Below are 27101 nucleotides of genomic sequence, written 5' to 3'. Positions count from 1 at the left end.
ATGACTTCTAACTTCTGATCTTCCTGTGATCACACGGATACTGTAAACAGCAAGATCAGGGTTTGCTCTCCTAACGTTGGTGCCACAGCCCTGAGAAAGCCAAATGTTGGATACATTATGGAGGGGAGAAGGCAGGGCAGCAAAGGAGAACTGTTGGCTTCCATTTCACATTCTCTAAGACCTTTTGTCATTGAACTACCAAACACTTTCTCATGCCGCCAAGCAATTAAGCCTCCCTGACACTGGAGCATTTATGGGGGAATTACCGCTCATCTCGGCCATGCTCAGAAACACCAGGTCAGAAGTCAGAGAATTGATAAACCTTATTGAGGTGCCAGGAAATACGTTCAGCTGCTGAGTCCCCAGGGCTGACATCTTCAGAGCAGTGAAGGAAAGAGCAGAAATAGCTTATATTTAAACAGATTGCTAGGGTCAGGCACCTTCCAATTCAATGAAGAGTGAACTATTTCATATTTATACAAGATGAGAGTTTTATAATGCTTGTTTATCTGTGCTGCAGTAGGACCCAGGAGACCTACGTGTAGGCAAGGTCCTTTTGTGCAAGGCATTATGAAAATGCTGAAGAGAAGCGAGGTAAAGAAAACAGAAAAATATGTAAGTATCACTAATCTTCTACCTTTCCATTTAACCGTATTCTTTTTGCCTAGGCTCCTTTTTCAAAGGGAAGGACATGTATAGTCCTTTATTTCTTTTTATCCATGTAATTTATAAACCAAGTAGCTGCAGAAAAAAATTATTTGAGACTCCATTGTTTAGCAAACCCGGACACTATGGCAGAGGAAGCAGATCCTGGGAGCTGCTAAAGGAACACCCAAGGCATGAGCTCTGCAAGAGGGCACAGACTCTGCATTGGTTGCTATATTGGGAGTTGAGCAATGTGAATGCTATTACTAGATCTGCAGGTGCCTTCTTGTGTGACCCTAGGCAGCTTGTTTCACTTTCCAAAGCTGCTTTTCTCCTGGTAAAATTGCTGTAACAATGCTTACCTTTTTTTTTTTTTTAAAAAGGGGATGGAGATCATTTGCTAAATAGAGCATTCAAAGGCTAAGAATGGTCTTTGCTGAGTCTGCTATCCAGCATCAGGAAATGCCTAGCACAATTTGATCATCATTACACAGTCATAAGTCTCATGGTTTCTAATAATAATGAAAGTTTCAACTTATATAGAACATAGAATCATTGCATCATTTAGGTTGGAAAAGACCTTTAAGATCGTCATGTCCAATGATCAACCCAGCACTGCCAAGTCTGCCACTAAATCATCTCCCTAAAGTGCCACGTCTACACATCTTTTAACATCCATAGGTTTATTTCCCTGTGAGTGATTTTAGTACTAGTCACTGTCACCCCACTGTGTGGAGTCACTGCCCACTTTTGTTTTCTAGGCATCCTCTCTCCTTTTATTAAATCACGTCTGATGTTATGATTTTTTATTTTAAGTATTTTATCTGGCATTTTTAGACTAGTCTAGAATGTTTGTTTAATTGCACTCCGATTTTTGCATTTGTGCTTTTCTCAAAGTGCCCTGGATTACACAAGGGGCATGAGGGTGAAGTAATACATGTGTGAAATAAATAAAAGTATTATTGCCTCTGGGTTAGTTATATTAATGTAAATTGCAACTGGTTGTGTTAAGAGTTTTCTCTTTCACCTTGGACCCTCCATCCAGCCATTAATTGCAAAGAAATGGCACTTTCTTAGTCACAGTAATAATAACAACAGCAATTTCTCATTTCTAAAAATGCCATCCAATAAACATTCCCCTTTACCAGAGTGCCCATGAGATTGTTTCCATTTGAGAGAACAAAACTGAGGCACAGAGAGACTTAAAATAACTAAAAGAACGTCCAGGTCCCTATTCCAAATTCTGTGCTGGAACTATTGAAACTTGCCCTTTAGTTTTCAAATTTAAGTTTTATGTTTCAAAAAGACACAGCTACAAAAACCTTCTAATTTGCATGACTCATAAATTGTTAATTCATGCATGGTTTGTTTTTTTTTTTGCTTTGTCAACACAAGCAATGTTGAGAGCCAAGATGAGCTCAGCTTGCCTTCTTTAATCGGGAGACTTCCTCCAAGCAGCAAAGAAAGCTGAGTTGGATTCATTGAGGCCCAAGCCAGAGGCTAAGGTGCGGGCACTTCTCTCTTCAGACTGCTTGCACTGACACCTAACTTAAACTAAATGAATAAGCAAATGTTGAGACATTCAGCTGGATCACACCCTGCTATGCCAGGTGCATACAAAAATCAAGACATGCCTTCCAAATGGAGAAAATGAGATGAGCTATGCAGTGAAGAGGAGGCATTTGAAAGCCTCCAGCAGCCTTGGTCCTGATTCAGTCAGTCTTTGGGCGTGGTTCAGTCACCTTTTCTGGGGTCACATCTGTGTTGCTGACTTGCTGCAGGTTAATGCCTTCATGGTCTGTAGCCCATGCCCTGGGCTCTAGTGAATCATTGTAATTGTTATGCTATGGCTACAGCTCAGATGTGTCCTCTCCACTGCCCTTTCCCACATGCTCATTTTATTTTTCAGCCTCAATACAGGTTTTAACAAGAATAAACTTCCAAAAGAAAAGATTTCACCAAGAATATCTGCCTACTGGAGAGGAATAAAAAGTGGTGATTATTTCAATCAGTTCAAGAGTCTCTCTAACAGATTGGCATCACATGTGTCACTTTTATCATTTTATGGTAATTTAGATCTCGAGATGAGAAGGAAGACGTACAATACTTGTGACATTCTCCACCTGCTCCACTTTATGGTTGTCCACATGTACTTCAGTTGGGCAATCATGTTTATACTAAAATAAACCACCCCCATACATTCTGAATATATACAGGTACAACATTTTCAAGCATATATATAAAAATAAAAGGGAGCACTTGAGAAACAATGGTATTTTAATTGTGTGAAGTTTTGCTTTCCGATCCTGTGAGGTCTATTACCTCATCTAATCCTTCAGTGGGGTCCTGCTGAGAATGAGACAGAAGCATCTCAGTGAGAGGTTAAAACCAGACTTTACCGCGAGAACATTTTCTGCATGTCCCAAGCATTTCTCCCATTAGAGACATCCCTTTTATATTTGTTAGTAAATTCTGTGTGTCCTGTTTGCAAATATCTTCTATTTTTGTTGATAATTTTGATTAACAATGTATGGGTATCTGTGCCCAAATTGCCAAACAGTAAACATTAGATTTTTCAATTATTTCAGTGTCTGCAGCCTGTATTTTGGGTGCTTTTCTCTGCATTCTCTGAATTGTCTGCAAAAAGATGCCTGCAGAAGAGCTGCAGGGCCACTAGAGTCTCATTAAGAAGAATTAGCACCTTCCCCATCTCTTTCATGCATTCAGATATTCAGAACTAAAATGACCTGAGCTGTTCCTGTTGTTATGTACTCAAACTTTTGCTCACTATTCCTGGCGTCACTCTCCTCCAAGTTACCTTCCCATCACTAAAGGGTTTTTTCCCCCCACCTAATGTGTGTTTACAATGGATATTTGCTTCCCATAAGGATGAAACATGCTTTGCTGTATCTGGACCATATGACTTTCTGTGGATGAATATTCCCAGCCTCGTCCAGCTACTACGCTGCATATCCCTGCATATGCTTCCTAAGTGCTGTTTATCTGTTTGTCTGTGGATGTTTATACGTTAGTTGAGAAAGCATCCAGGCTTGGACTCAGGATGCAAAAAGAAAAAGAAAATGTCACTTATCACTGAAATTCCTCAGGGGGCCAGAGGCCTGGATCAAGACAAGGTCTGTTGGAAGAAGAGCCCACACACTGAATGGAGCCTGTGATGCCCTGTTCATGATTGTGTTAATTTTAGATCAGCTGAACCAGTTTTCTCTCTTTCAGCCTCTGAAGAAGCATCGCACAGCAGTACTTCCCCTTGCTGCCACATTGCAACACAAAAATACACCTTCTGGTGGTTGCAAGTGGATGGATATGATTAGAAGACACACGACACATATCAAAACATTACAGGGTTTAGAAAAGCAGGTACAGATTAACACACTAAATTTTCAGGAAACAATGCTGAACTGATGCCTCAATAATTTAAATTTTGTGTTAAAAAATGTAGAAAGTACCACAAATATATAAAACCAGTGTTGCAGAAGTCATACTTAAAAAGAAAAAAAAGACCAAATCCATCATTACAAAGCACACACGCTTCCCTGCTCTCTGTCCCACAGTATTCAACTGCACTATAACCCTCAAGTCCACCATATGTGTGTGACCTCAAGATTATTTCTCCTTAGGGCATTAGTAGTAGGCAGAGTTAGAGTTGTTCATGGATCTTCACTGTCATCATGCTTAGTATGTGTTTGCTTTGTGTAGTAATATTATACCTAAACTCATGCTTTTCTTGTGTTTAACTTTGGAGTGAATTACCACACCCCTGTAGGGTTTTTAAAAATCTGAACTGCTTGGCAAACTAGAATTTTGACATCATCCCAACATACCTTTACAAAATCATGAAAGGTTTATTTGCAATGACACAAGAGTACTGAGCAGAGAGAATGCTTCTCCACAACATTTCCAATACTTGAAAGTTAACTCAGTATGAGCTTACTTTAATAGCAAATACAGACATACTAAATCATCTTTAAAAAGCCAGTATGTACTCCTTACCTGAGGGGAATTTACAGCCTCTGGCAGTAGCACAGGTAGCCAGCACGAATGGGACCATTTCAATTTCCAATTGACTTACTGGCTTAAAGGGCTGAGTTAACGAGGCCAGGGCTATTTTTTTCACGTACTCACTTCTCTGCTGCCTCAGCAGCTCAGCATTTTCCTCAGAGAGCTGTGCCAAAAGGAAGCCCTTGTGCTTCGGTGCACAGGGTGGTCTGGAGCAACAGACACTTTAGAGAGGGCGGGCAGTTAGACCAGATAATGTTCCATTTCCAGTCTCACACTCCGTGACTTTACAGCATCCAAAGTGGCTGCTGAAGAACAGCAGTGACTGGTTGAGCTACTGAAGCATTAATGGGGCCCACTTAATGCATCAACCAGGAGTCAGGCAACCCCAGACTCTACGTTTTTAATAAAACCAAGATCATTAGCAATCTGGCACGAATTAGCCTCTTCAGAGGAAGTCTGTCCCCATGATTTCAAATAAATTCCAAATTTTCATTAAAAAGTTTTAAGTGTGTGTGTATATGTATTTTGTTATTACTTTTCTTCTGTCAGGAATTAATTTGATAGTAAATTCTTTAAGAACGTTAATATTAAAATCAAAATATCTTTGGCAGAATTAATTAGTTGTTCACAAAAATCTACATACTCTGGACTTTGCTACACATGTTCATTATTTTCAATGTTTAATAACCTTGGTTTTAAGTGCAAAGCAGAAATCAAAGTATAAAAGAGGTAACGACATGTCAGGAATACATCAATATTCCACCTTCTTTATTGCCACACCGGTATTCTTCCACACAACATTTTCCACTCAGATCAGAAAGCAAACTCTAGCAGGGGGGGCAGCAATATGTCCTCTTCCGAGACAAAACCAAGGTACAGTGAGTGCAGGACTGTAGCTTGCTCAACACCACTGGCTAACCAGTACCAGAAGTACAATCCCCATTACTCAGCCCTCAAGTCCAGATGCTGGAAATTCCCCTTTCCTTTCCTGTCCGTCAAAGGGCGGCAGCCAGCAGTCACTGAGCCTGCTGTGCTCTCTCCCCCCCGCCATACCTTACCTCCTCAAGACCCCAGAATGGGGCCAACACACGCCAGCCGGAGCGGCCTGCCTTCTCCCGGCTTCAGCCAGCCCTCAGCTCAGCGTCCTCGAGCAGCAAGTGGTGTTTGTTTGAGGGAAGCCCCGGGCACGTCACACACCTAAACGGCTTTATTTCGGATTGAGGGAACGCAGGGACGCACATCTACAGAATAAGCAAGAAAAGAGAAGGCCCAACGTCGCCCTCGGGGCCTCCAGGCCTCCCTCCAAACGGAGCCCCGGGAGAACAAGTCCCGGTCCGCGCCCCGCACAGCACCGGAGCCCCTCAGAGCCGCCCGGCTGCCGGGGAGAGACCCCGAGCGCGCACAGCCCGCCCACCCCGGCACACTGGGCTGGCAGCGACCAGGACCAGTGAAACACGTTCAGTATCCCCGTGCGCGAAGCAGCTCCCGGTGACTGGGAGCCCCGGCAGGTGCCGGCCTGGCCCCCCAGGGACCCGCTCCCACCGACTTCCGCGTCGGAGCCTCTCTGCGCATGCGCGGCGAACACCGGTACCCGCACCCCGCCGGTCGTCCCTGGCTGTACCACTGTGCGCCCAACGTGTGGGTAGAGGCAAAACAAGGCGGCGGCTCCAGGTCCGCGAACCTCAGCTCCGCCTAAGCCTCCTCACAGAGAATCCTATTCTCGAGCTTATGAGCGCCCTCAAAACTCGCTTCTCACCTAGTTCCCGCACTCGATTCAACCCCACTCCCCCCGGGGATGTGCTATGGTACATGCCGCTCCCAGCTGATTCGGTGGCTTGACGAAACCATCGCGCTCAGGACGGGGGGAGCCAAGGTGCCGGAGGGGGACACGCATTGTTGCGCCAGGGGCCGAGCGGCTCTCCGGGGACGGCGGGCGCGCCCCGCTGCGGCACCGGGCCGGTCACTGGCACCGGCGGGCGGGCGGCGCCGCCGCACGGAGCTCCGCGTTCCCGTGCCGCCGCGTCCCCGCTCCCCGGCGCGCCCCGCCGGCAGGGCGCGGCCGGGCCCCCCCGCGCCCTCCCCTCCGCCGCCTCCCCAGTGGTGCCGCCCGGCTCCAGCTGACCGGCCTGGAATCCCGGCCGGGAGCCGCGCGCCCCCCGCCCGCCGCCGCCCCGCGCCCCGGCCCCGCCATGGGAGACGCCGGCAGCGAGCGCAGCAAGGCGCCCAGCCTGCCCCCGCGCTGCCCCTGCGGCTTCTGGGGGTGAGCCGGGCCCGGGGCTGGGCTGGGCGGGCAGGGACGGACGGAGGGGGGCGGGCGGCCGGGCGGAGGGCGAGGCGGGAGGGGGCCTCGGCCGGTCGTAGCCCCGCACTCGGGCCTGTGGCGGGGGCCGAGGGCACAGATCGCCTCGGGGCGGGGGCGGCCGCACGCCCGTGCCGGGCGGGCCGCAGGGCTTGTCCCCCCCCCGGAGCAGGGGTGTCTGCCCCCCCTGCCTGTGGCTGCTGCGTCCCGGGGGGCCCGGGCCGGGGTGGCGGCTCTGGTCTCGGAGGCAGCGGGTGCCCCGGGGGGCGGTGGCTGCGCTGTCCCCCGGCGCGGGGGGGGTGCCCGGGCCGCCCGCGGCCCCCCCGCCGCCCGGGCACCGCGGCCTTCCCGGCAGCCCGGCGGGGGAGGCCCGGGCGCTCCCCCAGGCACGCAGGTTTCCTGGAGCGGCCGCCCCTCCTCTGGGGCTGCGGGCTGCGCTCCGGGGCCTGCCTGCGGCTCCTCACAGCGCAGATGAGTAATGCGGGCCCCTGGCTGCTCTGCCGGGTGTCCCTGACACATCCCTGCCCTGCGCCTGGGGACGGGCAGCTCTCCCTGCAATTCGCTCAGGGCAGCGTAGCTAATAAAGGGAAAAGGCTAAGGATAAAAACATACTTCTTTCTCCACCTTATGAAGCAGGGGAGGTTCATTATAGATAAGGTCCTTGTTAGCTGTTGGCTGATCCCCTTTTAGGAAGAAGGAAGTAGGGGTCATTCCTTTTTGGCTAAGGTGAAAAAAAGGAGTAAACCAGTTCCTTGCTAAACTACCACCTCTGGGGTCGTGTCTGTTGAAGGTGTTTCCATTAGTGGTTTGGGGTTTTTTTTTGAATCAGATATATCATGGCAGATGGTATACTGGCAGATATCATCATAACGTATCTTTTGTGTCTATCACACAAACGTTAGTCCCTAATGTTCTTATTTATGGAAAATTCAAAGAATACGTGACTAAATAGACTTTTGAGGGCCCACCTGAGATTTACACTTGTCTATGATTGTACCTTCTTGGGATTTATGTTGTGCAGTTTAAGGTACTCTGGGGAAGTGGAGGCTGAGAGAAAAGAGGTACAATAAGAGTGATTTAGTGATGTCACTGTACATTTGGTTGGTTTATTGAAGTGGCAAGATTTTAAATGAAATCCCATTTTTGAGTTATGATGGAAGCCTGAACTGCAACAAATGCCATGGCCCTGTTGGGAGTGATATTGCAAGACAGATTATAAATATACGGTAAACTATTTTTGTTTATTTTTGTTTTGTTAGGCCTCCATATTTGGGCCTGATATTTACTGTAAAGTAGTGGAAAGCAGTTTCTGCTATCTCTAATGTAGTGTACTGACTTTTGCAACATGATATTGATGGGAGAGTTGTAGAAAGTTGAAAGTGAACTTTTTCTTTGGGCTGAACTTCTTGGCTAGTTCAACGTGTTGTGATAATGAGAAAAAAATCTGGTGCTTTGTGTTCAAGGATCTGCTTAATGGTGACAGGAGACTCTCAAGAAAACCCATTGCCTTCAAAGCTGATTTATTTTTTTCTTTTTTAAACATGTTTCCCTCAAGGAGATATCCAAATGGTATTTTTTTGCCTTCCCCTTTTTTCCCCCCCCTTCAGAATGTCATCCAGGCAGTGTTGTTTATTTGAATTATAATTTTGAAAGATAGCACTGTGGAAAAACTCTCACTTTTTCCACTGATACAATAAATAATCTGTTTTTCAGTCTCTTTAAGTATCTGCCAGGTACATTTCAATACACAGTGGCAAACTACATATCTATTTTTCCACTTTAAATAAAACAAACAAACCCCCAAACTGTGCTGTCAGTTTCCAGAGTTGGTTGTACTTCTCAGTCCTGAAGAAACTCAAGTGTCTACATGACCTTATTTACCTAGGCCTTGCTAGTGCTTGAATAGATCGTCTGGTAAATCAGTGCAGACATGCCCTTCTCGTGAAGTTGCATTGTCAGGAGTTCTTAAGAGGTTACAGTTTTATACCAGCTTTCTGAAGAAAGTAAGTCATGATAACAAAAAGACTTCAGATATTCATCTGAAGTTGAAATTCTGCTCTAGTTGTCAGCTAGGGTTATTACCGGCAACGTGTCTTAAGACAGCGTCTTATTTGTGACTTTCATGTCATCTTTATGTCTGTCAACTCACGTTTTGGAACAACAGGGCCAGGACATTTAAAGCTATGAAGAGTTCTGAAACTTGTAATTTAATGTAGTAGTTTCCATTAGATTTGTAAATAAAGTAATGTAGAGGAGTAGTATTTCTTTATATTTCCTGGTCCCCATCGGTCCAGTGGTTGAGAATCTTTTCATAGTTCTTCTTGAGTGAGCCCAAGTCATGTAGGCAGCAGAACAACTCTGTGTCTGTGGGTGAAACAATAAGGACTAGATTTTATCAAACGTAAAAGATGATGCCTTTTTTTAAAAGTTGATTTTATGTGATGCTTAGCCAGGACTGTTTGTAGTAAGATAACATGCTTTCTTCAGTAAGCCACAAAGATGGGAAACATTAGGAAAATACTGAAAGAAGCATTAAAATGAAAGTGAAGTGTGGGTTTTTGTGCTAAAGCTTGCCTATTGGTGAACAGGGATAGAAGTAGCTTCTGAGGCGCATGTTGATAGTGGTGGCATGCAAAGAGATTACAGGAGCAGACTGGTATGTACCGTCGCATTGAAGTTGGGGGGGTTTCTTCTTTTGAAAGACTTGGGTTTATATTAGAAATTCAGATCCTGTAGGTTTCAAGAATCTCTAGAGACTGGAAAACTACTAAACTCTTGATGTTTCAAGATCTAAGAGACTGAAATATGAACAGCTGAAAGAAGAGATTTGAGTGAGACTGCTAAGGACTTCTGAAACATCTGCTTAAGGTCAACGGCTAACGTTTGCTTACCTTTTGTTGAAGATCATGAAATCCATCCTTAGACCAGCAGACTTGCCCTTCATTTTAGACTGTCCAGTCTGTAATTTCTGCTCAAGTAAAGTTCAGATAGAGTACTGAGATAATGTTTATAAAATAATTTCAGTTACCCAGATAATCTCAACTGGGAAACTGCATCAGGATTCATGTTATTTATGAAAAATTCACACAACTTACTGTTTGGAAATATTTTGCTCCAATTTCTCCCTGTTTTTATGTCTTAAACTTCAGTCAGTTGTAACTATCTCGCTTTTTATTGGAATAATCTTAGTATAAAAATATTGGAAAGGATGTAGTATGCAAACTTTTAAGTTACTTCATCTAGAGTTTATGCTGTGCTTAAATTCTCATTTTTATGATCTGCAAAAAATTCTGTCTTATTTTCCCGATTAACAGACCAGAGAATCATAGAATCATACAGTCATGTAATGTTGTGTTTTTTCTTAGACCAGCGGATTTCAGAAACCTGTTTACCTTTATGGCATATATTAACTTGGAGTTGAAGATTTTATAAATACATTAAAATATTGCTGTACATATTATATTCCAGTTAAGCCTTTTTGCTTATTAGAGATGAGGCATGATTCTTTAATGACCTACATGTTGGCAATTTCCCTTTGGCTTTTAAAGGTCTCTATGAAAATTTCACTTGGGTGTAGTTCATTGGAAGGCTGGGGCTGTTGCTGTTAAATAGTTATGTTCATAAAAGCAAAAATATTCCTTGTCTGGTAGAAGCGTATTCTGTGAAAGGGGTATTTTGGAGAGGGTAATACTTTTACAGTTCTACTTGTACTGTAGTGACTGCTGCTTATCTTTCTTATTGTCCAGACTGACACTATACCGTTGCATTTAGTGCCTTAGAACCAGAAAAGAAGGAAATATGTTAATGGACATAAAACAAATGAATTCCATTCTTGAAATGGTGGCAGCCAGCAGGAAGTTGATTGAAAACACAGTATGATTAGTTTCATCTCATCTTAGTTCTGGCAACTATAAGGTACTTTAGTCAGCTAAAACTGATGGCAATATTTGAGGACATGGCCAGCAGGGGTTTTGCAGGATTACCACTTGTTCTGCCTTTCTCTGACACTGCATTCATCATATGTGTGATGAGACATTGTGCCCCAAGCATTCTGTGCAGGCCCAATTCAGAGTTCATTTCTGAATCTGGATTTTCCAGTTACTTATGTATCATCAGGCCCTTGCCATGCCAATCTGGCTCTTTTCTCAATTTTGTTTGCTAAAATTAAACATTTGATCAAACAGTGAATCATTTTTGACATAAGCATGATTACTTTGTGACTGTATATCACCAAAGCTTGCTTTTAGCTTCTAAACAAACAGTGATTATATATATGCCATTTAGAAGCCTCTTCTCTGACTAGTCTTTTTTTTCCTTATTTTTGGTGAGTAGAGGTGTTCATTCCATATGAACTCTCAGTGACAGTCCTTTTAATAAATACAGACTAATCTCATAGGCTGTGTAGGTCATTGTGAATGCATAATATCTTCCTAAACCTAATTTTGCTTTTACCACAGTTGCAAGCTCACACAGATGTTCCTAAATGACACTTGAGTAAACTATTAAAATATGTATCTTTCCCTCTGAGAATTAGTTTTCACTGGGCTTGTGTCATGCAGTTCCTTAGCCAGGCTTTGACTGCCTGGCACATTGGATCAGATGCTGGAATAAGCAATGAATTTGTCAGTTTATGTGAGACAACATACGCGCTACCAAATAGGTTATAGTTTATTACTGAGGTCTTTGAGTAATAGTGAGCAGTGAGAATCCCATAAGGTGCTTTGGGATAGCTGTGTGTGGGTAGAGCTGTCTGAGGACAAGGTTTCTCTGCAGTTATTGATGATCGAAAATGTCACTTGTTCCATCTAAAATAATAAATTGATTTAAATCAATAAATTAATGACGCTTGTGTTCTAGGAAGGGTAATTCTTTCTACCTTATACAAGACCTAACAATTTTTTGTGAGTAACATAAAAGCTTGTTTGCATTTATTAATTACAAATGTTTATAGGCCATCTCTCATAGGAAACTGTGGTTGGTTGGAATTTGTCTGCTGTGGTCCTTGTGCTCTATTTCACTCTTAGGTCAAGACTAAAAATACTTGAATGTTGTATTTTTTTGATGTTATACATGAACTGATTTAATACTCTGTCAAATCCTTGGGTAAAAGAACTTAAAGCAGTTTATAGTTAAAGCCAGCATTAACTGCTGTAATAATACATCGACTGGTGTGTTGCACAAATAGAAGTGAAAAATTATTTAACTGACAGAAACAAAGAGTCTGATGAGAAATTGATTTATTTACAAGCTTTCCTATGAAGTGCTGCAGAGGATGATAAGGGGACTGAAATTATTTGCTTGGATCTTAATTTTAGAAGATATTCAGAATTATGAGACATAGAGAAGCTTCTGTCTGGGGAGAGAGTGGTGGTGAGGAATTGAGCATTGTCATGTTCCCTGCTTGAAGAAGAATATGCAGAATAAAGAATGATAAATTGGGATTTCCCTCAGTCATAATATAAGTAGAAGAGCATCTCAACTGAAATCAAAAGACAGAAATTTTTTACACTTTTTTTTGTACAGTGAGCAATTGCCTCTTGCATCCACATTTGCCAGGTACCTCATTTTTGCTAAGTTTTCCGTTTGCTGCAGAATCTTACCTTGTGAAATGGGGGTTATTGGCACTCGAAGTAAAAGCAGATGAACTGGATTTAATACTTTAACTGTAATAAGCTCTTTTCTAGGAATGTGAAAACAATGCTTTCTTTTGCAGTACTAATAGAATAGACAAAACAGAAAGGAGATTTTGTTATTTAATGAAAACCAGCTGTTCTGGATCAGACGAAAGATACATCCAGCCCTGTTTCTGATTTGGGTGATAAGTGATGCTGAGGGAGTAAGCATAAGGACAGAGCAAGCATGCAGTGATGCTTATCTTGGTATACCTCCTTTGCTTCTGGCAGTCGGACATAAGGTCGTCCTCTGTTTTATGGATTTATAGCTTAGTAGGTCTTACCTGTTTTTCAATAAATTTGCATAATGAATTGGTGAATCCATATGTACTCTTGAGCCTTCTGAAGTCCTGCAGCAAGATGTTCCATAATTTAACCATTCTGTTTATGGGGAAAAAAAGTAATTTTTTTTCCTTTATTCTTGCTGTGCGATAATTCTGAGGAGTGAATAAATTCAAAGAGGTGATGTATGAGGATGTTTTATTTAAGAAGATCCAAAAATAGGCCTCCTTGATTAAAAATGTCTGTTAACTTATTCAGTGCAGCTGGAATTTGAGGAAAACTCCCTCTTGCTTAAACCATGAATTTATTCAAAATTTTTGTATAAAAAGTTTTATAAAAATTTTCTAATTGTAAATGGGTTCTGTGCTAATTATAGACTGACGTATCTAGCACCTTTTAATCTAATTGTAACTTCCTCATCAGTCAGAATGAAATTCATTGCCATAGCTGCTGTTCTTACAAGTGGAACAAATAAGAAGTAGATTGTGTCCTGCTTTTTGAAGCTTGGAGGAGTTCAAAGTTACTGTGTCTAGGTCACCTTCCAAGTTTCTTTCTATCTTCCTCTGAGACAGTACCTTCTCCATGTCTTCTGTAAACTGTGATTAGTCAAAGGTATTATGATTTAGGCAGTGCTGATGATTATTCCACAGTTAGTGCTATGAAATATCTGCCTTAATGCTAACTAGTAAAATGTTCAACTGTCATATGATACTATAGATATTTTTTGTATGTTTCTTCATTGTATTGAAGATGCTTTGGGTTCTCAAAAGTTTCTAAGGGTAAGCCTAGTCTGTTAGAGGTTATAAAATAGATATTAGTTTTAGGGAAATACTGCTGCTGATTTTAATTGCATAAATTTTAAACAATTTACCACTTCTTTGGAAATTTGATGTTAATGTTGTTGCTGCATGTTGGAGAGCTGTTGAAGTCTCAGCCTGGTGGAAGCCTTGTGACCCAGTATTTCTTTTAAGGTTTTGAAATCAGTGATGCAAAACATTAACTAGAGGGAATGATCCTTGATGGATATATTTATTGGAGATGTCTGGTTTTGACTTGAATGTTTTGCTAACGTGCTATGCCACTGCTGGATTTTAATTTTTTTTTTTTAAATTAGGAGTTAGTGCATATAAATAGACACAGACTTTCTTTAGAGCCAGTTGGTAAAAATTATGAATATGATATACTTTCTCAGACAAATATTGCCTGTATTCTTTGAAGTTAAAAATGTCACTGTGTTCCTGTATCTCCTCAAGTATGCAACCTTGACTGACTTAATTAGCGTTGTACTTCCAGTGTTATCAAAAATGTCTTGTGAATGTTGTTGGAAAGTATTTGATCTTGATTGAAACCCTTATTCGGGTTAAGATAAACTTCATATGCGCTTTAGGCATTTAAATTACATTGATCTTTTCTCCCTTTTTTTTTCCCCCTCATTTTCTGACTCAAATGGGAAAAATCTTTCCTGTCTATGTAGTACAGACAGGAATCACTAGTATGGAGTCCCTTCTCCAGTTTCGGAAGAAGAATTGCAAATCAGGCTGTGGCTGCAGCGTGAATCGACTTCTCTTGATGATAGATCTGTGAAGAAACTTAGGTCAGAATAGCTGCAGATATTAAAATGACATCTCAGGACACTGAGAAGGCCACATAAGAAAATACTGTTGAGGACACTATATGCAATGAATAGCAAATGATTTGCAATAACGCTCTGAAAATGAAATGTTCGTGTGAATGACCACAACGGTTTCAGCCTGTGGAGATGACATGAAAGTACAGAAGTACTGGGTTGGTATTTTTAGGTTCTGAAAAAATGCCCAACCATTGTCTTCTACTTTAAGATTTAAATGTAATACTATTTTTTGTTTTTATAGTAGAGATGGATCTTTTATTTGAATTGGTGGGAATTTTATATGCTTAAGGAGTGTGGGATTCAAACTTTTTTTTGACACTTCTTTTTGAGGTCTTGTAACTTCAGAGTCAGACACTGTATTGTAATACCTAGGTCTATTAACTCTGAGTTATTCTTTACCTGTACTCAAGAAAATATTAATTGAAGAGTTACAGTATTCCGTAAGTTGGAGAAGGAAGACATTTGCAGTTGTGTGTAGAATTTGTTTATGGCATCTGACTAGTAGCATTGCAGTAAGTGCAGTAGTTGCCTGCATAGAGAAGTTGTATTAGAAAATTCTTGATGGATTTTTACATTTAATCTGTCATCCGGAGTCTTCTCTGCGGCAGAGAATGCTGCTCTGCATTATTTATGAAAGAACTGTAGGTGCCCTGTTCAATTCTGGCTATTTAATCTGGCCACCATATGCACGCTCTGAACTTGAACAGTGGAAGTCAATGGGAGGAAGATACATTTCAGTTTCTAAATATTGTAATATTTTTATTTCATTAGTGTTTTAAGGGAATTTATTTCTAGTATGACTTTCATTGGTGTTATGTCCTTTAATAAATGTACTTTGGCTAGTGTTGAATTTCCAGTCTTTATTTGGTGTAAATTAGAGGCTAACTGGGAGTAATGAAAAATTTTGAATGGAGATAAAAACTGGTTTCCCTAAAATAATTTTAATAAGCAGTCAGACAAACAGAGAAAAGGAGGTTGGTTGTTGATTACTGTCTTTAGTTTTTGGCTCTTTAGACTATGTAGTGTCTAATGTTGGGTGAATTGTTAATTTGAGGGCCTGTCTTAGTAATGTATATATTTAGCTTCTCCATGGTTGAATGTACTATTAAAGTTGAAAGTCCTATTTAAATCCTAAACACCTGAGGAAGGAGGAGGAGAAAGGAGCACAATACTAGATTTGAAGCAGCATTTAGAAGAACGAAAAGCAGGGTGGTTTCATGATAACCTCCTAATTGTGCCCTTAGAAAAGCAGAATCCAAAGTCATGTCCTCATTGACTTAATTGCTAAAACACAACCGTCCTTCACAATGTGACTGTTACTGAGATCAACTCTGGCACCATAACAGCAGCATTTTTATCTCTAATTATATGTTTAGAGGTGTCTCAGAGGAAGTTGCATATATAGAGTAGGCAAAATGCTGTCATTTAGCGAGAGTCCCTCAGTACTGGAAATTGTATTGTCCTCTAACTGTTGATTGGATCCTATTTTGGTCCAAGATAATGTCAATATTAAGGAGTCTAGTTTTTTGATAAATCAATTAACTATCTTTGAAATTTTTCTTTAACAAGTATCCAGTATTACTCAGTGAAGTGAATTTTTTAGCTGAAGCAAGGTGAGTTTTAGGTCAGGTATTGCTGACACCAGTTTGCAAGAAGAGGCATTAGTGTCAGATGCAGTAATGCTTGTTCATTGTTTAATGGCCTAGTGTTACCTTTTTTTAGTAATCTCCTTCAGTGAACTAATGGACAGTAATGGTTTCCAAAATTGTCCATGTGTTAACAAATGCTTGCTTATTCATGCAGATAGGTTTCAAGTGTTCCCCTGAATTTTTAACATGTTAATCAATTTAAAATCTAATAATTTCTATTTTTAGAATAAACTTTTGACTGTGTACTTCTATGAAGGAGTGAAAGCATTTTTCATATAGTACGTTTCCATAAGGAAGGTTCTCTCCAATTTTAATTTGCAAGCATGTTAGTATAATTACTCAGTTTTTAACAGGGAAAACATTATATGGAAAACATCATAATTTAACTTCTGAGAATGGTCAGAATTTTAGAAAGTTTAAAATACAGTAGTACTTTGAAGCAGCTGAAATCTTAGGGTTTTTTCCATTTTTTACATAGATGTGTGGATGAACCATCATCTGTGCTATAACTCATAAAGGGCTTTGAGAATTATTCCGTATATATGCAGTAACTTCCCTAGGTGTAAATTAATTTTTGAGCTTTCGAAAGAAAGCAATTAACAATAATATTTGAACACTTGAAATATATTTTTCTTGGCATTGAGACTTTGTGATTAATACTTCTTGGAAAAGTAATTGAAATTAAACTTGCCTTGGAAATAATAATTAAGGTGGAGCAAGTTGACTCGCTTTGTTCAAGAAAGTGGAGTAACTCTGCTACTTGTAACTCCTGGCATTGTCAAATACATGGAGTGTTGTGATACTTCTAACATACCTATTTTAGATATAATTCTTTTCCAGAATTAGTTAGCTGTTAGAATGCCACTGTATATAGTGTTGAATGTCACTATATAGTCTTCTTTTACTTTAACTGTAGTTTTGTTGGCATTAGTTTTATTTTGAACACTGGATGCATTTCTGTTTTAACTTTCTCTTGAGTACCACGATTCCAAGTGTTTAGACATTGTGCTCTAATGCTGATTTTTTTTTAATACATCTTACATCTGTTACAAGACTTTAGAGACTATAAACTCAGAAAGATCTGGGTTCCTTTTTTTAGAAGTCCCCTTCTTGGCATTTAAGTTTAGGTAGGGTTTATTATTATTTCTGCTCCTGATATACTGTGAGACAGTCAGTCCATGCTTTTCCATTTGCATGTTTTCATTTGTGAATAGTATATCCCTCCTCATTTAATTCCACAGTGCTTTAGGAGCCTTAAATGAAAGACTGTCTAGCAAGGAATATTTATGGCTTTTCTTTTAGAAACAGGTGTTTGTTTTAAATCAAAACTTGATCTAGGACAATATTGACCCATTGACATGTTGTCTCCTGGGTTGTTCATCCAGAAGGAAGTGTCTGTGGTGGGTGGAGGAAGTCTCTTTCAATCAGAAGAGTTGCTATGCAATTAGAAGAGCAAGCACCGCCTGCATTACACATCTGCGAGTCTCAGGTGGTTTTGCAGCACTCAGTTGATGAAGATAGGACCCCATTATTATCCATTATTCTGTGATGCAGTCTCTCCTTTGACTATTAATGTTCTCGTGTGACTAATTCAGGAAAGACCAGAAATCTTTCTGGTAATAATTAACACTTCCTGTTCTGCTCAAGTGACTTGCAAAGACAGGTTCACAAGGTAAAAACAAACCCACAGTGATATATATTATTGTATAGTGAACTGATGCATTATGTCATTCTTTCAAAGTAAAATATAATACTGAAAATTCCATCACTTAGTGGTATAACAACTCTAGCATTACAGGTTAGAATTCAGTTACCTGAGCTGAAGTGCAGCCGAAATTCAGACAACAGAAAGTACTGGTTGCTTTTGAAACCGCTGTAGTTGGAAACACAAACTAAACAGATCTGGACCAGGGCTTTGAGAAATTCAAGTCTACAGCTTTCAGAGATTGTTGCAATTTTTGTGGGAAGTTTTTTTGTGGTTTTTTGTTTGGTTTGGTTTGGATTTTTTTGTTTATTTATTTTTGGTTCTCGTTTTTTTGCCTGGTTGATTGGTTTGTTTCCCCCTTTGGATCAGATTCCCAGCACACTTCTAGATGCCATTGAGACAAAGTGATTTAGCTGCTTTCTTATTAGCGTTCTTTCTGTCCTTATTATTTCAGTTCACTGATTTAGTGGTGGGTTTCTGACTTCTATTAGCAAAGTGTTTGTTGCAAACTTGTATATAGAAGTGCTTGTTAGGAGTCTTTATATCGTGATTGGAAATGTTGAAATTTTGTGTGTGAAATTTTTTTATATATGTACGCCCCTTCAGTTTCTTTGTAACTTTTGATACAGAATTGTAAAACCTGACTTGACTTCTGCATCACTCATGTAGATGGGTTGTGTAGGTAATGACTTGCTGTAGCACAGAAGAATGCTCATATGTGTTCATTAATTTTCAGGATGAAAACAGCTGTAAAAAAACGTTTTCTGTCTGAACATGACTTTGACTAAGTATTCTAATAGTATTTTTGCTGCTATGAATATCTTAAAATTAGAGATGCAGTGGTTTTTTTTGTTTAATTATTATTTTTGAGGACTATCTAAGGCCACTAAATAACCAATAAATATTTAAATCAATTTATGGTCCAGATGGATTTATATTCCTTTTAAGGCTACATAGTAAGATTTTGAAACAAACGGAAGCTTCAAGGACTCATATGCTTTGGGTGTCCATGGAGGCAGCTACATAAGAGGGCAGGGGAAGTGGTGTGCAGGATCCTCATCTTGGGCTTGATTGTTAGCTGGTTAATCAACAGCGCTTTAGTTTCCTCTGCTTAGTTTTTTTGTCCCTTATCATTATGCAGGACAAATTTTGAAGGTAGGTGTTACATTTTTAGTAGCACAGCTGACTACTTAACTTAGAAAAAGCAGAGCTTTTGGAGGCACAGGCATTTCTTTAGTGTATGGGGAAGCTAATCTACTTGTTCAAAGTATATACCTGGATGTTATCTCTGTCCCCAAAATCAATCTTGCCTATATCCTTAGGTTGTCATGGTTGCAACAATGACATGAAAGATAAGTGTCTTCTACCAGCCAGCTGGACAGATGGCCTGAATTAGTGTTTGTTTTCAGCTGTTTACCTGTGGATGTTGTTCAGAAACCACTATTTCTGCTAAAATCATGGAGCACAATATGTAGCAAACCCTAAATGTGGTATTACCCTTACCACAAAAGATTGAACAGTTCAATTTGTACCATCTAGAGAAAGCTGCAGATGTTTTAAAATCACTTTGATTCTAGCTGTATTAGTCAAGTGTAAACATTTTCTTTGAAAGGGTATAGATAGCATTTTATCTTCCCAAAACAGAGTGAAATCATCTACATAAATTGACTGGAGAAAAATTATGCTTAGAGCGCTGAAAATCCAAAATTATCATCTGCCAGTCTACTGTTTGTAGGGGGTAGGATACTAAGTAAAAGCATTGGGAAGCAAGAAAACAATTTACATGAAACTAATAATTTACGTATTTGCTATTCATTAGTTTAATAGTTGAAGACACTTTTTTTTTTCTGTTACCTGTCACTTAATTTCCCAGACTGCTGTGGTGCAGTAGTAAAAATGGAGAGTGACAAAAAAATTCTGTGAGCTCCTTCAGAAGAGGCCTTCCCTGAGTAAAGGATGCAACTGAACAAGCTGTGGAGTTTTATGATTATAAGCTTAAAGTCAGGCAGAATCATGGAAACATTAATTTTTCTTTTTTATTTTACTTGGAGACTAGAGGTGGCTGAAGAGCTACAGGCTGATACTGCTGCTTGCTTCATTTTTAAAACTCATTTTAACTCCTGCTTCTGTTTAGGATTCAGCATTAATTTGACACAGTTAATGAAGCAATAGAGGTGCAGTTTGCAGCTTCAGCCTGTCATGGTGGTTAGGTGGTTAAAACTTGCCTGTTGTTCTTGTGTACTGAGAAGGTTACGCATAGCTTGGATGAGAGTTCAGGATGAGGTAAAGTTTCGGGGCTCATTTGTATTACTTACTGTTAATGATCACTCTGCTTGCTTACCATGCCTTTGCCTAAGATTATCTTCAGAAATGCATAAAAAGCTGATCTAACAAAAGAGCCTTTGCCATTTGCATGCATGCGAATGAAATATTTAACTTGGCCCTGTTTTCCCGCTGTCTGAATTAAATGAAATAAGCGTACTGGTTGTGATTTATCCCTTCAGTCTCCATTATTAGAGGAAAATAAGAAGTTGAGGCTTGTTCCCACACTTTCTCCATGTTATTTCAAAATAGGAAGATTGTGAGATTAATAGAATGGTTTCTGTGAGTGCTGTGATACCCTTGTTTTTGTTCACGTAAATAAATCTAGGCTGTCTACTTTAAATACTTACAAAATAGTAAAAGCTACCTTGCGTAAATGACAGCTGTGAAGATTACAGTTTGCATTTACATTAATCTAGATCATTGGACATGAAAAAGCCAAACTACCAGTCTGTGTAAAGGTTTCCTTCTCCTGTCATGGGGGATGAAGGATGTCGGATGGATTGGTTTTTTTCACTACATGTTTAAAACCCTTGAACTTTTAAAGCAAAACGTGCATGCTGAATTCTTTTTATGGTGATGGAAATGCAATTGCCTTGGGAAGTCTGCTGTGTGAAATAGGAGAAAGGCACAATGCATTAAGTAAGGGGTCTCATCCCAACTTTACATCTGACTGACTCCCTTTCCAGAAGGTGCTGTTCTCTGACGTGTCAGCCACTGAAGGGCACATGCAGCAGCTCCTTTCCCCTGGAGAGATGACTAGTGCAAATTTAGTGAGCTACCCGTACAGGTGGTCCACACTGCCCTCTGTAGTAGTTGTAGTCTTACTCAGGGGTCTTTCACCTGAACGGCAGTGGAACAAGAGCTCCTGACTGAGTTTCCAAGACACGATATGAGAAAGGCTGTCCACAAACATCTTCTCTGGAGAATAAATTTAGGCTGTGGCAAATTTTTGAAGGAGATAGGAATGGGGGAGGGTAAAGAATGTTGACAATTTGATTATTCCTTTAGTTTCCTTGTTGCCTTTTCTTCTAAGTCCTCACAAGTAGAAAAGAAAACCTAGGTATTTTTATTTTTGTCAAGGAAAAAATCTTAACAGTTTTGGGTGACCTCATTTTCTCTGTCCTCCAGCCATTAAATTTAGTTCTGCTGTAGTTGCATAAAGGCTTTAGTTATAAATTTATAAGGAAAATGTCAACTGGCTAGGCACAAAATTTGATCTCTCTCATTACATTAGACACTGCAGACTTCTCCACATACTGCTTAAAACTCTAGAAAAAAATCTCACTGCATATGTGCGATTGAGTTATGACAGAACAAGGTACACATTATAGAATGGTAAGCACCAGTGCTTTTTGCAATTTTACTTTAGATGTTGAGGGAATCACTAGCATATTGGAGGGTAAAGTTTAAGAAGTTTGAGAGATACTGGTAATTTATTTACCTAAAAGAGACTGCTGATGGGCTTTATGTAGTTCAGAAGGGCTTCTCTTGAATGAATTGTATGAATTAACAGAACTTGCGTGTTTAAAATGCAAAAGTGGACTGATGTCAATCAAGCTAGTTAACTTTGGGAGTTTAGATTTGTGGGTCACTGATTAGCTCAACAGATTTGGTTATGTTAAAGTTGTTTCCAAACAAGACCTACTGCTGTTGATAGCACATTTGCTGGTTGACCTAAACACTTCACTAACCCCCTTGTGATTTAGCATGCGTAGTGTTTAGTTAGTTGCATTTCTCATTAGTTAGATGCTGAGAGGAAATGAGATTAACAGGTTTTATTTATGTTTTGGCAGATTATTGTATAACACTTTCTTGTACTGCTGCACTGCTAAGATGACAAAATTAATAGCTAATGCTGTTTTATTTTAAAAAAGAAAAGCTTCCACTTGTTTCTTTGAGCAAATAGTAACATGATTTGTTACTATTTGCAAGTGCTAGCCATGTGCATCTTGCATTTCAGAGCTGCCACAGAGAGACTGAAATGTAAGATAAATACATTTTTCATTAATACTTCAATTTGACTAAACCTAAACTTGGAACAGCAGTCATAAGAAAATATTTATTTGTACTTTAGGAGCACGAAGAGCTCCCAAAACTGGAAAAATAATTTATCAAGTTGACATTATGCAAAATTGTCAGCTGTTAATAAATCAATGAGTTCTGCACTAGAATAGTTCAAAATCCTAGAATGGAATTCCTTTCCAAAGTAATTGGGTAAAAGAAAAGTATGATACAACATAGACCACAAAATACTGTGGCTAGTAGAGGTACAAATGAGTTCAGCTACAAAAGTATAAAGTTGGGAAAAATGCAGAGGAGATTGCAAATCAAGTTATATATAATCTTACTGCAAACATAAAGGGAGATTTATGAATAAAAGATGTGTATGGGGAATGCTGAATGATCTGCACTCGGTGTGTCACTTGCTACTTACAGGAGCAAAATTTGAATGGTGAGTGGGTGAGAGCAGAGGGCAGGGTTGTTGCAACTGTACGAGCTGTGAGTAGTCATTTGAGCTCAATTCCAGAGGAAGCACAGAACAACTTTTTGTTGCAGTGGGTAGGTACTATCAAACTCCATTTTGGGGCACAAGCAGTAAGAAAGGACTCAAACTTTATTTTGCCTCTCATGTGTCATTAGGAGGAGTGAGGATGACACTGGAATGCGTAAGGCTGAAAGAGATTTGTGAGAAAAATAGCTAAAATTTCTCACTACACCTTGGAGCATGAAAATGGAAAAATGTTACTTTACATTGATAGAAATCAGGAATCAATCAGTATTTTCAGCCTAGAGAGTATTACAGTCTCATCTTATGGATTTCTCTTGCTGAAGTTGTTTTCGTATGCTTTCAAATATTAAAAAGCTTAAGACTGTTATAAACCCACCTGAATTCTGATCATAGAATCATAGGGTCTAATGTATTTTTTTTCTTCGTGGAAGTTGAGTTTTGATTTATTTACTGGGAAGGCCTCCTGTCTAGTTAGAGATGCCCTGAAAATAACATGATTGGGTTAAAACCAAAAAGAACTCTAAATCTTTCGTGGGTAACAAAGCAAACATAGTTCTTGTAACTGAGTGTCCTTCACCGAAAGTCTAAATATAATAAATGATTTCAAAGCATTTAAACGACTTGTGTGTTAAACCCCATTGGCACTCAGGAGCCTTTGAAAATGTTAGGTTACCATCCATACTTATATAATGTGATCAAACAGTGGTTGTAGGCTTTTAGGAATAAATCCAGAGCCAAAAATGTGGTAAAAATCTTAGTGGGGTGATTTAGGCCAGTAGCAGAGTCAGCATTTGATAAGCTTGCATATGGCTTGACCTAAGTGCATTTAAAATGTAGTTGTATAGTCCTTTTCTTTTAGAAAGCATGTATATGTTTAATATTGCACATGTTGGAATAAATAATGTAGTTTTACATATTAATCTTTTCCCCAGCTGCAAGGTAACAGCAAAAACTGTTGCATTTGCAATCTTACAGTTCACATTCAGTCTTGTGGTAAAATTTCAGAACATCGAAATGAAGGAATGCCATAAAACAAGGTAACTAACCATAGTTCTGTCCGTAGTTTGCACATCTGAAAGGAAGTCATAAATACATGGTGACTTACTAATAGTTTTGAATATCAATATGAAATGTTTTTCCACAGCTGTGGACAGTAGTGTAGTTATTTTCATTGTAGATACAGAATAACTATTAAATAATTTCATAGGGCAGTATTTTTTTGACTTCTTACTGGCTACTCTTTTGTGTGTTTAATTACTGGCAGAAATAATACTGTGTATGTAAAAAAATATATTTTCCCCATTAGTAAGATGCATCACTCCACAGTAATTTATTATCGTTTCTGATGACAAACTGTTTTGGAAGAAAAACATTTATCAGCATTATGTTCACATTCTAATATGAGTGTTTTTTTGACAGACCCTGTAGCAATATACCAAATTTTTGCTTCATTTGCCCTATTTTCAGTTTGGAGTTGGAAATTACTTCTGATGTTTGTTGTGCTTCAAAAAGATACAGTAATTTTTCTTTGGGAAAGTTGCATGTGGGTTACATGAGTATGCTTGGGGTCTACAAGTTTGAAGAAATATTTGGAAATCCTAAATTTAGTAGGTCTATTCTGCTGTTGCATATTAATTCCCGTACGAGTTTCTCTGCAGCCTCATTGTACAATATGTTTAAGTATCTCATGGAACCTAGGAACCCTGGTAGGAACAAGATTTTTCCTGATTAGAGCAGTGAAGTAAATTGTTTGAAGTAGGGAACAAGACCGGATTACTGAACTCATTGACTAGTTTAGGGTGAACAATTTTGATGATGGTAATGGAAAAAAAGTTGTTTAAAATATACTTAAGTTCAGCTGTGCTGTATCATCAGGTTCTCAAATTCCCATACTTCCCTGCTGAATTCAAAAGAGAGGTGGCAGGGCAAAGAGGGAAGGACAATAGCTGTCATTAGTATGTATTTTTAACATTTAATGCTATGAACTTAAAAGGAGTTAGGAATATTTTTGCTCTTGCCACCAGTGTTTGCCTTAATATATGCACCCAAAAAAGCCCCATAAGTTTCAGTGAGATGTGGATGCCTACACTGGATAAGAAATAGTCCTTGAGCCCAGGCAAGCTGTAAGCTTTAACATTCCAGGGTGTGATGGTTCATTCAGTACATTTTCAAAAGCCTCAATAACTTGGAAGATGAGTCAGTAATGAAAAAACCACTTTATTCCATCCACACAAATTCTGCTTTTGTAATTAAATATGGTATCAATAAAATATAAAGTTTTCATACAACATAGTTTTTTATGGAGAAGGCTAATGTTTTTGGAGGTGCTCTGCCTTCCCATAACCAGCTGCTGAATTATTTGAGCCATTTCTGTAAAATCATACAGCTTTTTTTGTTACTGTACTGTAAATGCCAGAAGTACAGCTGCAATCACTGACCTTCAGCTGTATAATGGTAAGATAAAAATTTTCAAAACCTTTTGGCCTGATATATAAAGGACATTGCTTTGTATGTCAAGGAAACTTCACTCAAGAGTGAAGACCAGAGTATTCAACTGGTTAGTCCAATTCACAGGATTTTTATTTTTTTTTTAAACCATACATGTAATACTTCTGTTCCAGCTAAAAGTGATGATTCAAAATAAGATGCTCATCTTTAAGGAACAAAAAGCAGAACAAGGAAAGACAGATATGACGGTCAGTCCCATTGGCAGGTGGGAGGAAGAAGGCAGGTAGTTCAAAAACTTTTTTTTTTTTTCCTCCTTTTGACTATTTTGTCACTATTATTGAGGAGGCTTCTGGACTTTGTGGTCTGAGATGAAATGTTCACAGTGTATTACAGGAACAAACCCTGCCCACATTGTGTGATCAGTTTTAGTGTAGGTTTTATAAAGGAAAAATGAAACCTGTGGTGTAGTTATGGTTCTCTTGCACAGTACCAAAAGTGAATATAACTTTCATTCCTCTGAAACCACTAACAGTGATGGTTGTTTTGCTGTAACTGATGGGGAAACTATGACAGATGAATTAGTTAAATGCAAGCTAGAATTGTATTTGCATCTTGAAGCTTTAGGAAAGTGTTGATCACTGATTCACAACCAGGAAGAAAGTTTTAATAGCAAAAATAGTGTGAGATTGCTGGGGAGATGGGAGGATTTGTGATTTTTTTGGTGATTTTTGTTTTTAATTTCTTTTTCCCCAGAATGAATATTGCAACAGGGAAGAACATTGTTTTATAATGTTAAGGCATTTAATTTCAAATGTAAGGGCCTAAAGAACCATGTGGCTCTTGTGTAGGTTTAGAAAATTGTCCAGAAAAAATTACTTTTAAGCAATATATATTACTTTGTACTCTTATGTTATTAAAACCAAGAGCTGACTGCTTGAGCTTACAATTTCTAGTCAGTTTAGCATTTCCAGACAGCATGTTTCACAATATTAATATTATATTCATATAAATATACATATGTAGTGTATACATACATACATACATAAATATATATGTATATATATAAAACTTATATTGAAGCTGTGGACCTTAGTGCTTTCTTATTAACTTGGAACATTTAATCTGTATAGTTGACTTTAGTAAAGAAGCTGTGTTATCTCTTTTAGACTTTGAGATATAGGGAAAAAAAAATTGGGTTGTTTCTTATGTGATGTATAGAAAATGAAAAGCCTTATCAATGTTTAGAAATTCCAATAATTACAATTCTCAGATGACCCGCAAATGAAATTTGGAGGAGAGTATCATTCTGAAGTCTGAAAATCCAGCCCATTGAAAATCCTAAGCCACTTACCTTTTTAAAAAGACACTGTTGAAAGTGTCTTTCTTGATTTTTTTTTAGTTGGTGTTTTAACCTTTATAGAGACACTTAAAGACTTTGAAATTTATTAGTAGAACTGTTGGGACTGTCAAACCACTTCTTTGCTTCTGCTGAATTTGTTAAGATCTCAAGAGCAGAAGGGGGAGCTCCTGCTGAGGGAGCAGGAAGCGAATTGAAATCTATGATGATGTTCACTTTGGCACTGGTCAAGCATTTTGTGAATGACTCTCTTATTCTGTTTAAATATAGTAAATATTCATTTGATGATAATACTTCCCAATGTGTTCATTTTCGCACCTTCTGATTTGCTAGTTTTATTATACTGAAAAAAGAAGCAAGGAAAAATAGCCTAGAACCTTTGTAATGTGTGTAAAAAGGAGGCAAACAGATACATTTTTGTGTAGATTACTCAGATTTTTTTTTTTTTTTTAATACTGGAAAAATTTTCTGGGTTATTTTGCATATATGATACTAAATCCTGTAATAAGGTAAGTTACAAGATTTATCCTGTTTCTTTTAATACAGTATTGAGCATTTCC

At 39.1% G+C, this 27101-nt stretch overlaps 1 protein-coding gene and 1 long non-coding RNA gene across 5 annotated transcripts in view; one reads left to right on the top strand and one right to left on the bottom strand.

Moving 5' to 3' along the window:
- Positions 1-6399, bottom strand: part of LOC135412367 (uncharacterized) — a 94965-nt gene extending 88566 nt beyond the window's left edge. For all 3 annotated transcript variants that reach the window (XR_010429614.1, XR_010429615.1, XR_010429612.1), the window contains exon 1: positions 5724-6399. This is a non-coding gene — a long non-coding RNA (uncharacterized LOC135412367). The remainder of the gene's footprint in view (positions 1-5723) is intronic.
- Positions 6400-6749: 350 nt separating this feature from the next.
- Positions 6750-27101, top strand: part of ZFAND3 (zinc finger AN1-type containing 3) — a 131943-nt gene continuing 111591 nt past the window's right edge. Inside the window, exon 1 of one of the 2 annotated variants that reach the window (XM_064651087.1) lies at positions 6750-6925. In XM_064651087.1, the coding sequence (XP_064507157.1) occupies positions 6855-6925 (71 nt within the window). In that variant the 5' untranslated portion in view covers positions 6750-6854. Of the gene's footprint in view, positions 6926-8086; positions 8191-27101 lie in introns of those variants that run through there. The other variant, XM_064651088.1, reaches the window with a different exon arrangement.

The sequence above is a fragment of the Pseudopipra pipra genome, chromosome 3, assembly GCF_036250125.1.
Source record: "Pseudopipra pipra isolate bDixPip1 chromosome 3, bDixPip1.hap1, whole genome shotgun sequence".
NCBI classification, from domain to species: Eukaryota; Metazoa; Chordata; class Aves; order Passeriformes; family Pipridae; genus Pseudopipra; species Pseudopipra pipra.
The sequence above is the reverse complement of the archived record's forward strand: the minus strand, read 5'-3'. Positions and strand labels throughout refer to the sequence as shown.